Source organism: Lemur catta, chromosome 1 (assembly GCF_020740605.2).
Source record: "Lemur catta isolate mLemCat1 chromosome 1, mLemCat1.pri, whole genome shotgun sequence".
Lineage (NCBI taxonomy): Eukaryota > Metazoa > Chordata > Mammalia > Primates > Lemuridae > Lemur > Lemur catta.
Genome location: NC_059128.1, coordinates 202092211 through 202104394, shown reverse-complemented (window position 1 = coordinate 202104394; position 12184 = coordinate 202092211). Strand labels below are relative to the sequence as shown.

Sequence of the window (12184 nt, the reverse complement as noted above, 5' to 3'; positions counted from 1 at the left end):
GGAATCAACCTAAGTGTCTATTAACAGAGTATTGGATAAAGAAAATTTTGTGTGTGACACACACACACACACACACACACACACACACACAATGGAATACTATTCAGCCATTACAAAGAATGAAATAATGTCTTTTGTAGCAACTTGGATAGAACTGGAGGTCATTATTCTAAGTGAAGTATCTAAGGAATGGAAAAACAAATACCTCATGTACTCTTGTAAGTGGGAGCTAAATGATGGGTATACATGGTCATATAGAATGATATAACAGACTTTGGAGACTCAAATGGGGGAAGGGTGGGAGGTGGGTAAGGGATCAAAAATATTACTTATCAGGTACAATGTACAGTATTTGGGCAATGGGTACACTAAAAGCCCTGACTTTACCACTATACAATTTACCTATGTAATATAAAAACCACTTGTACCCCCTAAGTCTATTGAAATAAAGAAAATGAACAAAATTTAATTTTTTTAAAAAAAGAATGAAAGAAATCATGTCTTTTGCAGCAACATGGATGGAACTCAAGACCATTATCTTAAGTGAAGCAACTCAGACACAGAAAGACATATATCACATGTTCTCATTTATAAATGGGAGCTAAATAACGTGTTCACATGAGAGCAGAGTGTGGAATGATGGATAATGGAGACTTAAAGAGGTGGGGGTTGAATGGGGCGATGATAAGTGTTTGATTGGTGGATACAATGTACTTTTCTCCAGTGACAGATGTATTAAAGGCTCTGACTTCACCACAATGCAATATTTCAATGTAGCAAAATGCAGTTGTACCCCATGAATATATACAAATAAAGAACAAATTTAAAAAATAAAACAACAATCATATTAAAAAAGTAAATCCCAAGATATCTGAAATTATCATTAAGAGGTAAGATAGCAGATGCTATCTAACAACTTAAAGAGAAAAGCAATGGGTTAAATTCATACAAATAAATACCATTGCTATAGCAACTATAAACTTTTTTCTCCCAATAAGGTAGAAGGCTATAATGTACATCTAAATTTCAGTTATATCCAGGAATATAGTTCAGAAGATATTTTAATTTAAAAAAATTAACATTTTGCAGGCATTTATAGAATACATGCAATTAAAATAAAGTTCAAATTATTTTTTCACTTCCTCAATAAAAATTTCAAATTCATAAATTATAAGTCATACAACAAAACTGTCTACAACAAAATTAAAATAATATTTCCCCTGGGAGACACACTTAAAACATCCTTCTATTGGTTAGGTTTTAAAATTTCTCTTTTTGTTTTTTGCTTTTTAAATTTTTTACAACTAGAGGTCACTCACCGCTCACAAGATCAAAAAAAGCTAATTTATATATGTACTAAGAATATTCAAAAGTTTTCTCTAACTGAATTAAATTGCAATTCAATTAGAGTGACCAGTGACCTGAAAATTAATATGTCTTTCTAATTGATTTTTTAAGTGGTACAGAAACACTTTTTATTTATAATATTCTTCATGTATGTTGTTCTTTAAAGAAATAAAGCTTATAAAGAAATGAAATTTGCCAAAATGTTGAACAATTTTGTGTGGCAATTTTAAAGTGCCTTGGGTCAAGAACAGCCAGATGTTCCTCCATTATTTCACTTAAACAAAATTCGTATGTTTTACAGGACTGAAAATTCCTGTTAATGGGAAAAAAAATATTATATGCATTTAAAAATCTAATTGTGTCACTAATTTTGATTAAAATATAAAAATAGTTTTAAAGTCAATTTAATTAAGTTCATTTAATTATTCTTAAACTTTATTTCACAATCTTTATAAAGACAGTTAATGTACTTCCTACTTTACTTTAAGGGGTTATTGTTGACTGTCCCAAGACATGGCTCTGCACGTAGACACTGGAACCAGATTGCTTCGGTTCAGATCCTAGCTTTGTTACTTTCTGGCTCACCACTATCTTGGGCAAGTTATGTTTTAGCCATACACCTTTACTTCTTCATCTGTAAAATGAAAGGATGATAATAAAACTTACCTCATAAAGTTGTTATGGATAGTAAATAAATTGATGTAAAGTGAATACTACTCAATAAGCTCTAAATAAAGTATTTGCTATTATTATATTTCTATATTGATTATGAAATTATTATCAAGTACTAACAAGGGTATTTTAAACAATGAACTAGGCCTAATCATTCAAATGAGTGGTGCCTGTCATTGAATCACTAGAGAAATTATTCGCTTACCTCAGACTGCTACTAATTAAAGAAATTTTGGATATTTCTCTTTTGGAGCTGCCTTTAGGGTCATTCCAAAGGCAAATATGGAACTCAGTCTCATTATTATCAGTGCTGCAAACAGTATTTCCCGATTTGGTCATTCAATGTAGTTATCAGGCATGGCTTTAATACATTAATATTAACAACAATATTAACAAGACCCAAATTTACTAAATATTTGTCTGCTGGGTATAGCACTAGGATTTTATGTTATAATCTCAGTTGATTAACAGTTTGAAAAAAATGTTTTCATCCTTAATGAATAAAGATTGCATATCATTGGGATATTCTAAAGACTGTGATGAAAGCTTTGAGGGTGATTCCAACACAAGAGAGCAGAAAAGGTTCTTCATAATGATACAACTCAGGTCATAATGATCACTGGGGCTAGGAAAGGAACACAACTCTGGATCTTGTATATTATTTATTTGGTTAAAATAGATTGTCATGTGATTTCAAAGTCAGAAGTCATCAGTACCTTTAACGCATATGAAAATCATAATTAATAATGAATCAAAAACTGAAATAACTTGTATTTTGTTTAAGATACACATTTCCTTTTTGTTTATTTTCTTTGGGAAGTTAGAAGAGCATGTGGGAATATGCCGATAAATATGCTTTGGTACTAAACACTACCAATAGCCCATAATAGAATAATCTGTTCTCTACAACGTTGGTTAACCCTCTTGAGGTAGAATCTTCAAGCCCTTTTTGCCCATTGGTTAAATGGGGATAACAACTACCAAAAAATAATGAATATAAAACACATGATACAGTGCCTGGCATATAGTAAATGCTTAATAAGTAACAGTTGCTATTAATAAATGTTGTTTAAGTCACAAAATTTGCAACTGAGAAAAGAATATCAAAGCACAAAGATGTATGACTGTTTCCCTATGGTATTCAACCTTTTTGATTCTTAACTATTTATCATGTCCAGTGAAAAACCTAAGCAATCTAATAGTTTTGTTAAAGAAAAAAAAAATATGTACTAATACTACTAATATTGCCACCAAGGCAAAATCTAAAAGCTGATTAGGAGATAGTAATTGTTGCAAAGGGGGCAGCAATCACGAGAAAGAAGCAGAAATCATATTAAGATTTGGATACAAAAAGAAACAACCCAAACTAACAAGAATGGCTTGAGGTATAATTTTCTTTCCCTTCATTATTGTTTCCTGGTGCTATATGATTGCTGTTATTTATTCTGTGGTCACGTAAACAAGACCAAACTCATTCACATGTAATACAGCTGCAGTTTTTAGACAGTCTCATTTTTGTGCTTGAAAAATGAAAACATCTGAAAATGCAGTAAGAGTTATCTGCAATACTAAAGTTAAATTACAATGCTGTTCTTAAGGTTATTGTAATACAGCAAACAATAGCTTATAAAACAGAATCTGTGGCCATGGCATAAAACTTGTAAAATGCCACAGTGATTCGTCTTCTGATAGCTACATGGGCCAAACTTAAGGGATATTATGGCATTTTAGTAACTCTAGCAGCTACAAAATTCATTGTAAAAAATAAAGGTACTAAAAATACCAAGGTAATCAGTTTTCTCCATCTCTCCGAGTAATTATTAGAATAATAAACTCCAAGAAGAGGTCACATATTGCCTAATGAAAATAGCTCCTCTGAAGAAGGGGTGCAGTAATTCTTGCCAGTTGAAGGAGAATGTAGTATTAAACCAATGTAATTACTTGAAACCTATCAGTGCAGTGTGATGATGGGAATACTTTCCACATTGCAAGCTGGACAGTCCATTATGCAGTGAATACCCAATGAATTAGTCAAATGATAAATGAGCTATATTAATAAGAATCATCTTTGAATAGAAACCATGGTATATTTCAAATATTAATACAACACTAAGTATTAATTCAACACTAAAATAAGTGTTCTCATGAGTGTTCCCTCATGATAAACTCACAGGTAGAAGAAAAAATACATCCTTGGGTCTAACTTCATCCTTTTGTAACAAAAAAACAGATATCTGAGGTTATATGAATATCTAAGGATAGCAAACAATTTCAAGGCCACGTGAAAACCAAGGTGTATAATTTCTAACTTCCAGTTTAGTGTTCTGGTTACTAAATCTGATGCTATTTATACTACAGTTATGATACTGGATCTCAGTGGCCTGCTTTCTCTGTGCTAGCATCAATAAAAGCAGTATTCTAAGAAACAAAGAGATTGATAGATACCACAGCAACAGAACACAACCCCATCCTGAAATTTCACCACCCTCTCCAACTCCTAACCTCTAACCCAGGGAAACAATAAAACAGTTTCAATAGATGACGAGATCTACTGAGATTTTAAAATATATGACAATTTGGCTCTTTGCTTATATTTTCACGCTCTGAAATATTTGAGCTGGGGGTCAGTTTTGAGGTTTGAAGAATCTGACCCAGATGTTTGAGAAATTAGTCAATTTAATCCGTTCAGATGCTCAACTATCTTCTTTATTGCCAGCACAGATTTAAGTTCCACAAATTTTTACATAAAAGGGAGCATTTGAAAAACTGGAATTTAGGATATTTACCACATAAAGCCATATTCACTAGTCAAAAATGTACTGTGTACCAACTACATATGTGTGAAATCTACAGATGGCTATAGTAGAAATAAATAGATCAATTTACTCAAGTTCTATTATTTGAATTAAGTGCTAATATATTTAAGATCTTTGTAGTACTTAAACTTTAATTTTCTAAGCCTATCTAAAAACAAGATTCATTTTTAATTTCCTTACTCATTTGATTTAAAATGTAATCTATACTACCAAGGTGCTAAAACTTCCAAATATAAGCTGAAACCAATATTTAAGGATTTCATATTCACCTGATGTAATAATACTGCTATGATGGTATCATTATGCTCCAGAGACTAATTCTGCTATCTGCAAAGCTAAAGTAAAGAATAAAACAAAATTTGAACTTTTTCAGTGCTCATAGAGCATAATAATGATACTTTTCACTTAAATTTTAAACCAGAAATTTTTCATGTTAGGTTGTTGCATGGATATGCACAAATTTTGAGACTGGCCCACTTTTTAATAAAAAGATCCATAATATCCTCATTAGTGGAACATTTCTTTTAGAAAAATGTTGTCTCTATATTATGAGTGATAAAATAGAGAAAATGAATTCACATGCTCTAACATGTGCAAGTATTAGACTGAATATTTGAAGAGAAGCATGGTACTCTAGAAAAGAATTTGATCGATGAACCTAGGAGCCTGAGTTCTCTTCTTAGCTCTATTGCCTTATGATGAACATTATGTTCTTATCTATAAAGCCAGATGATTTCCAAGTTCCATTTAAACTCTGAAAATCTGACGCTCCACTTTTTGCTATACAACAGTATGTTCTGAAACATGTAAGTATCATAGGAGGTTGAATTGTGGAAGAAAGTCTTGGATACAGAAGATCTACATTTCTACTTTTGGAATTTTCAGTAGCCAGTTTTGTGATTTTTGAACAAGTTTCTTAATCTCTCCAATTTTCAGTTATCTCATCTATAAAATACAGATATGATCATCTGTCTACTTCCAGTGCTAATTCTGGGAAGTAAGATTGTGAAACTGGGATAATATACTAAAATACTTTTAAAATGTTAAGATGCTATAATAATAAATTAGAAAGATATTAATGTTTATTGTATTAGGATTGAATAATATCAAAATTTATTTCAGCATTTACATTTTTTAAGGTCATGAACATGTGATGAGAATATAGAAACAATATAGAGATTTCTATTTGTAATTCACATTTCTATGTATCTAGGACTTAAAAACCACCTAGCCTATCATTCTATTAAGTTAAAGATTTTTTAAGTGTTTCCCTCTAATTTAACTTACATTTGTATGTTTAGAAATTATTATATTTAAAATCCATAAAATGTTTATTTGAAGCTATAATGTGAAAAAATATACTGAAATATTTTCAGTCTAACTTTAATAGTTAGATGTTGACAAATAATTGTTTTAAAATATGGCTTTGTAAGTATTTGTTCTATGTCACCTTGCATATAATCTTCATTACACCAATCTCATTTTCTTCATGTAAGTTTCAAATTCCACTGAGCTTACATCATGAACTTTGATGGATGAGCTAGACTGTTGTGTCTGTCTGGGCAGGTGTGAGATAAATTGCTGGGCAGGCTATGATCTTTGGGCAAATTACTCTCTTTCACTACAATATATATCGATGAGATGTGTCAGTGTTCATATACACACTTGTCAGTTGCATTACTCAGGTGATGAAAATACAAGTTAAGGGACCATCAAAATGAAGAGGGAGAAATTCACTGTCATAAGAAATTAGTAAAATAACCATCACCTTAAGCTGGAAATATGATGAGGTAAAAACCTTTGGTAGGATTTGATAGAAAAAAAATTCAAACTCCTTAGTCAAATATAAGTAATTATATTTTTTCCTGTTCATCCAAAATTAGTTTTACTTAATACAAGTGAAAGTGAACATGACAACAATTTAGGGTTTTTATGTGGGAAGGTGCAGGTAAAAGGCTTATAATTTCAGTTCAATAAATTTTGACCACACATTCAAATTAAGAAATGTTTTGTTATTATTTTTGATTTAATAAAAAAAGAAATATTGCTCTATGAAAGGGATCTTTAGAATATATGTATAGTTTACCCAGAATCTGTTCAGCAGATGTTCAAACTGTGTGCTCTGAAGTCAGGCACTGTTCTAGGCATTGTTCTAAGACTACAGATACAGGAGAGTTTTTTGAAATTTAGTCAAGAATGGCTTTCCTAATGAAACTTACTTTTTACAAAATAGTCCTTGCATGTTTCTGCCCCTTAATAAAAACATGAATTAATTTTGACTTCAAGAGGTAGAGTTTTAGACATAACACACACACACACACACACACACACACACACACATCTATAACTAAGCAATGATCTTGGAAGGAAGGCAGCTGATTGCCAATAATTTTGTGTTTTACCAAACTAACTCCCAGGCAATATTGTTGTATTCCCTACAGCCTAAAAAGGTATTACTATGCCTCCACTAGATTAGGCTATTTAAGACTAGCAAATTGATTTAGATAGACAAAGACATAACTATTTACGAGCATGAGTATTTAGGAGAAGGAATTAGAAAATACTATACCAAAAATATTATAACATACTTAAGAGTAGAAAAATATTCTAAATTCTCCAAGAATGTTCTTCCTATCCTCATTGTTATTGCTCAACAAATCATACACTTCCATATCCCTAATTTGTTTCTCCCAGATAGACCTTATTCCTAAACCCTGGTGAACTGTCTAGTCTCAAAAGAATCCTCACTGTCCCACAAAATGGCATATGCAAATATCCCTCCTAATGTCCAATGTAAGATATTAACAGGTGAGATCTTTAGGAGGTGATTAGGTCATATAGGTAGAGGCCTCAAGAATAGGATTAGTGTCCTTATAAAAGAGGCCCAAGGGAATTTGTTTGCCTGTTCTGCCATGTGAGAATGCAGCAAGAAGATGTCATCTTTGAAACAGAGATGTGAGGCCTTATCAGACACCAAATCTGTTGTTGTCTTGATCTTGGACTTTCCAGCCTCCATAACTGTGAGCAATAAATTTCTGTTGTTTGTAAATTACCGGGTCCAAAGTATTTTCATATAGCAGTCTGAACAGACTAAGACAGACAGTATCTGGTTGAAAACTGAATGCAGTTTCCTTGGAAACATGCTGACTAACAAAGCATTAAAAGACAAAAAACCCAAATGATATATACAGAAATCCAGCTTCTTTTTGACTAGGTAGCTGGGTGTGATACAGCAATCTCAAAACCAAATTAAACTTTACAAAATGATGAATTCATCTAATTTATTTTTAATAAGAAGAAAGATCTTACTAATGGGATACTTTAAATCTAATACTGAATTTAATCAATTCAATTATACAAAGTTGAATTTTTTAATCATAAAATACTGAATTTATCAGAAAGACTTACTGATGTTCATTCTGTTTGCTCTATAGTAATCCAACATTTCAATAACTAGAAAAGCAAATAATAGTAAGTCATAGAAATTTGGCCAAATATAAAATAGACTGCAGTGTTCCTGCTAATTACCAAGAATAATAAACACTTTGCATAGCATGCTGCAATAATATCCAGGGATGTAATTACTTGATTGTAAAAATCTAAACACAATTCTGAATTTTCCTTAAAATACTATGAAAAATCTGATGACCCATTCATAAAAATTATCCTATAATCACTGAGAAGTATAGGCTCTTTGTATTCATTGTCAAATTTGGAATGAGTAAAAATGTGAAAGGCAAAAAAATGTTAAAGGCTTTATTGATAAATATAAAGAAATACATAATACTGACATTCATTGTATTGTTACTATATGTGAGACATATGATCTTCCCAACACTATTTGGTAAATATTATTATCACTAATTTACAGATGAAGCAGCAAATATTTTGAGAGTTTAACTAAATATCTCAAAGTGACTTGGTTAATAAACTGAGGACAAGATCACATCTGTGATCTGTGTCTAGAGCATTGAGATCTACACTCTTCACCCTTAGCATTGTAAATGCAGAATGTAACAAACACGTGTGTGTGTGTGTGTGTGTGTGTATTGTGCCTAGTATCTCTATGCAAGTAGAATAATACAAATTATAAGACCTACTAAAAATAATTATTTGTGAGATACCCTGGGAAACATTGCTTTGACAAATGTAAAGTTAATGGAGGCAAATGTGCAACTTTACTTTAAAAAATAATAAAATCTGTTAGATTCAAGATACAATGAACTTTAAAAATCAAGGTTGTTTGGATGTGTCCATAAATTTCCTAGTAGCTATATATTTTTATTTCTGCATACTAGAAATAGTGTATATCCAAATCAACTATGAAAACATACAAAGCATTTCTGAATTCTGAGAACTTCTGATTGTATGTTCTTTGTTTTTCAAGAAAGAAGCAAAGCTATCATATTCAATTTGCACCCTATTGTATATTTTATCCATTAACCTACTAAATGTTTCCATATTCCTTAATACCAGCAAATTACAACCTCTACTTAATACAAGAAAGAAAGCCAGTCAAGGGAGCCTCAGAGTATCAAGATAAAAATTAATATATCATTTTTAATGAACAATAAATAAATCTGTCAGATAAAGTTTCCTCAAACTAGACAATTTTCCTATAGAGTAATAAAGCTGCACCTGATAGAGTCCTTTGATAATCTGAGGAGACTACATTGTGGGCCCTGTCATTTGAGTTGCATAACCCATAGGAACCAATACATCTGGATTACATAATCCATAGCAACTATAGCAAGTGTGGAATGCATACACAAAAAATATCTCCGAGGTCATGCTAAAATAATAAAATTTTAATTTCATTCAATATAGCTATCCAACTACAGAAAGTAATTTCACATTGTAGAATGCTGAGATATTTATGATCAGTCACATTCTTCCATAGAATCACAACTTTTACCTATAAGGAATGAATACTGCGTATATATATATATATGGTGTTATATATATAAGGATATATATATACACACACACATATATATCTCACATATCTATTAGATTGAGTTCTTTGGCAGATTGTAACCTGGCAACGCTGATAAAGAAAAAAATTCTAAAGGGCTCACTAAAACCAGTAATATGAGTATTTCTTTCTGACTTGCTTGCCAGTTTCTCTTTTTATCCAAGCCTTAATTAGTAAACAAGCAGAAATATTATTCTGTTTAGTTGAAATCTTCACATTTTATTTTAATATCTTCATTATAAAAATTAGGTCAATATGATAATAAACAATAGGAAAATAAGAATTCTATGGTTTTACAAAAAATAGAATACTGGTTTTAGCTTTAATTCCTCTGACATTTATTTTACCTTTGGAGCCCTACAGTGGATTTTAGTACACAATGCATAGTGATTAAACCTTTGAATTAGATAGCTTTTAGAATTCCATTATTATTTATTCACTTAAATAATTATATGAATAGTGTATTCATACAAACAAGTACTTAGAATTCTATTAGCACTTAGAATGAGGAAATAAGAGAGGGCTTGACTCCCACAAGGAAAAAAAAATACTGGCATTGTAACACAAATTTTCTTAAGTCACCTGGAATCACTAGTTTGGATGAACTTGACTAAATTACTCAATCTTATTGAGTCTTTAGTTTTTTCTATTTTCTATATGCAAGATGGCAAATCAACACTCATTCCTCAAGGTTAGTGGGATGGTTAAATAAAAATGATACATGAAGTTTCCTGGTCCAATATCTGGCACATAGTAGCTGCTCAGTTATGGTGGCCATTATCACGGTAACAACAAGATGCATTCATTTAAAATACCAATTCTTTTTATCTGATGCAAAAATTAGTAATAGGCATGTTCCAGGAAAATATTTGCTATTACAATATCAATTTTTATTAATATAAGAGTGATAATTAATGAACTTGGTTACCCTGTACTACTAAGCATTCAGCTTTCTTTCTCTGGAAAACTTTGGGAAAAGAGTTCAAATTTCCATCTAGGTATACTCCATTTAGTAGTTCTCTAGAGAGATGTTTTTTAAACATTACTTTCTAAATATGATGCTATACGGTTAGTAACACTTGGATATCAAACTATATACTTTTGGCTAATGAATTTTGGTCTAAAAATAAATAATAATTTTGAGAGATAAGTTAAATTTTATGACAGTGGATTCCCAAGAGGCATATACCTTTTTTTTCAAGGCTATTTATCTTAAGAGGATTTCAAAGCATAAATGAATTACACCTTAGTTAAATTGAAAGTTCCATTTACCAAAAATGTTCATTCATTTAAACTGAGACAATTTTACATGGACTGACATATCAAGTAACTACACAGATATTTTAAAAATCTTGAATTCTGAGACACATGTACCTGAAATTCACATAACTTGGAATAGTGGGACTATGACTGTTTCTCTCAAACTCTCAGACAGTTATTACTGTTAAAGAAAGCTTTGTTATCTAATATTTAAGTGGAAAGAGGCATAGCATGCTGAATAGTAAATAGTGTAATAAACTAAAAGTCAGCATTTTGGGAGTTGCAGTTCAGTTGTAGTACTGGCTAGCTTTGAGATGTCAGCCAAATGACTTTAGACAAGCCATTTCCAAACTTTGTGAGTCAGCCACCTTATGTGTAAAATTAGGGGGCTGAATTGGACAGTTTTAAAGCTCCTTTCAATGGACATAAGAATGCTAGTATCAGCCATTTAAGACGCACAAAGGACATATTATTTGCTTTCCTTTTTGTATTAATTTTCCTTTCACAGAAAACCAACTGTAAATTCTAGCATCTATAGCAGGCATCTACCAAACTGTGAAAATGGAAAATAGAAAATAAAGGGGGGTAGTCTAAGCAATATGGCAACCTGATGTGACACTTTGAAGTACTTTAAAGTGGCTTTTTTTCATTAAGTACAACTACAGTGCTCTTTGTTTCATAATATTTAACTGCAAAGTATTGCTACATATTGTTGCGGTAAGAGGAAATCTCTCTTTCTGATGAAAGTGATTTTCTAGTGATTTTTCAAAAGCACTTTCTTTCAGCAATCACAAAATGCACACTATGGAATCCAAGACTGTAGCAGCATATGTGTTCTTCACTATTTAGGAAGAAATACACAAACACATTATAATAATTTTGCATTGTTTGGCAAACTCCAGGCTACAAAGACATTTGGAGAGGGGTGTGTGTGTGTGCGTGCGTGCATGCATGCATGTGCATATAAATATATGTATGTATACAAACACATATATATACACATTTTATGTGTATATGTATATATTTTTTTGACCTTTGAACAAGACAGGTTTGGACTGCAGTGGTTCACTTATACTCAGATTTTTTTCAATAAATATATTGAAAAATTTCTTGG

The 12184-nt window shown here is 31.3% G+C and overlaps 1 protein-coding gene across 5 annotated transcripts in view; it reads right to left on the bottom strand.

Moving 5' to 3' along the window:
- NAALADL2 (N-acetylated alpha-linked acidic dipeptidase like 2) overlaps positions 1–12184 on the bottom strand; it is an 887154-nt gene that overhangs the window by 122587 nt on the left and 752383 nt on the right. The window contains exon 12 of one of the 5 annotated variants that reach the window (XM_045539697.1): positions 1951–1981. The exons of the other annotated variants lie outside the window; for them this stretch is intronic. Coding sequence (XP_045395653.1) covers positions 1970–1981 — 12 coding nt within the window. The 3' untranslated portion in view covers positions 1951–1969. Of the gene's footprint in view, positions 1–1950; positions 1982–12184 lie in introns of those variants that run through there. 5 annotated transcript variants of the gene reach the window in all.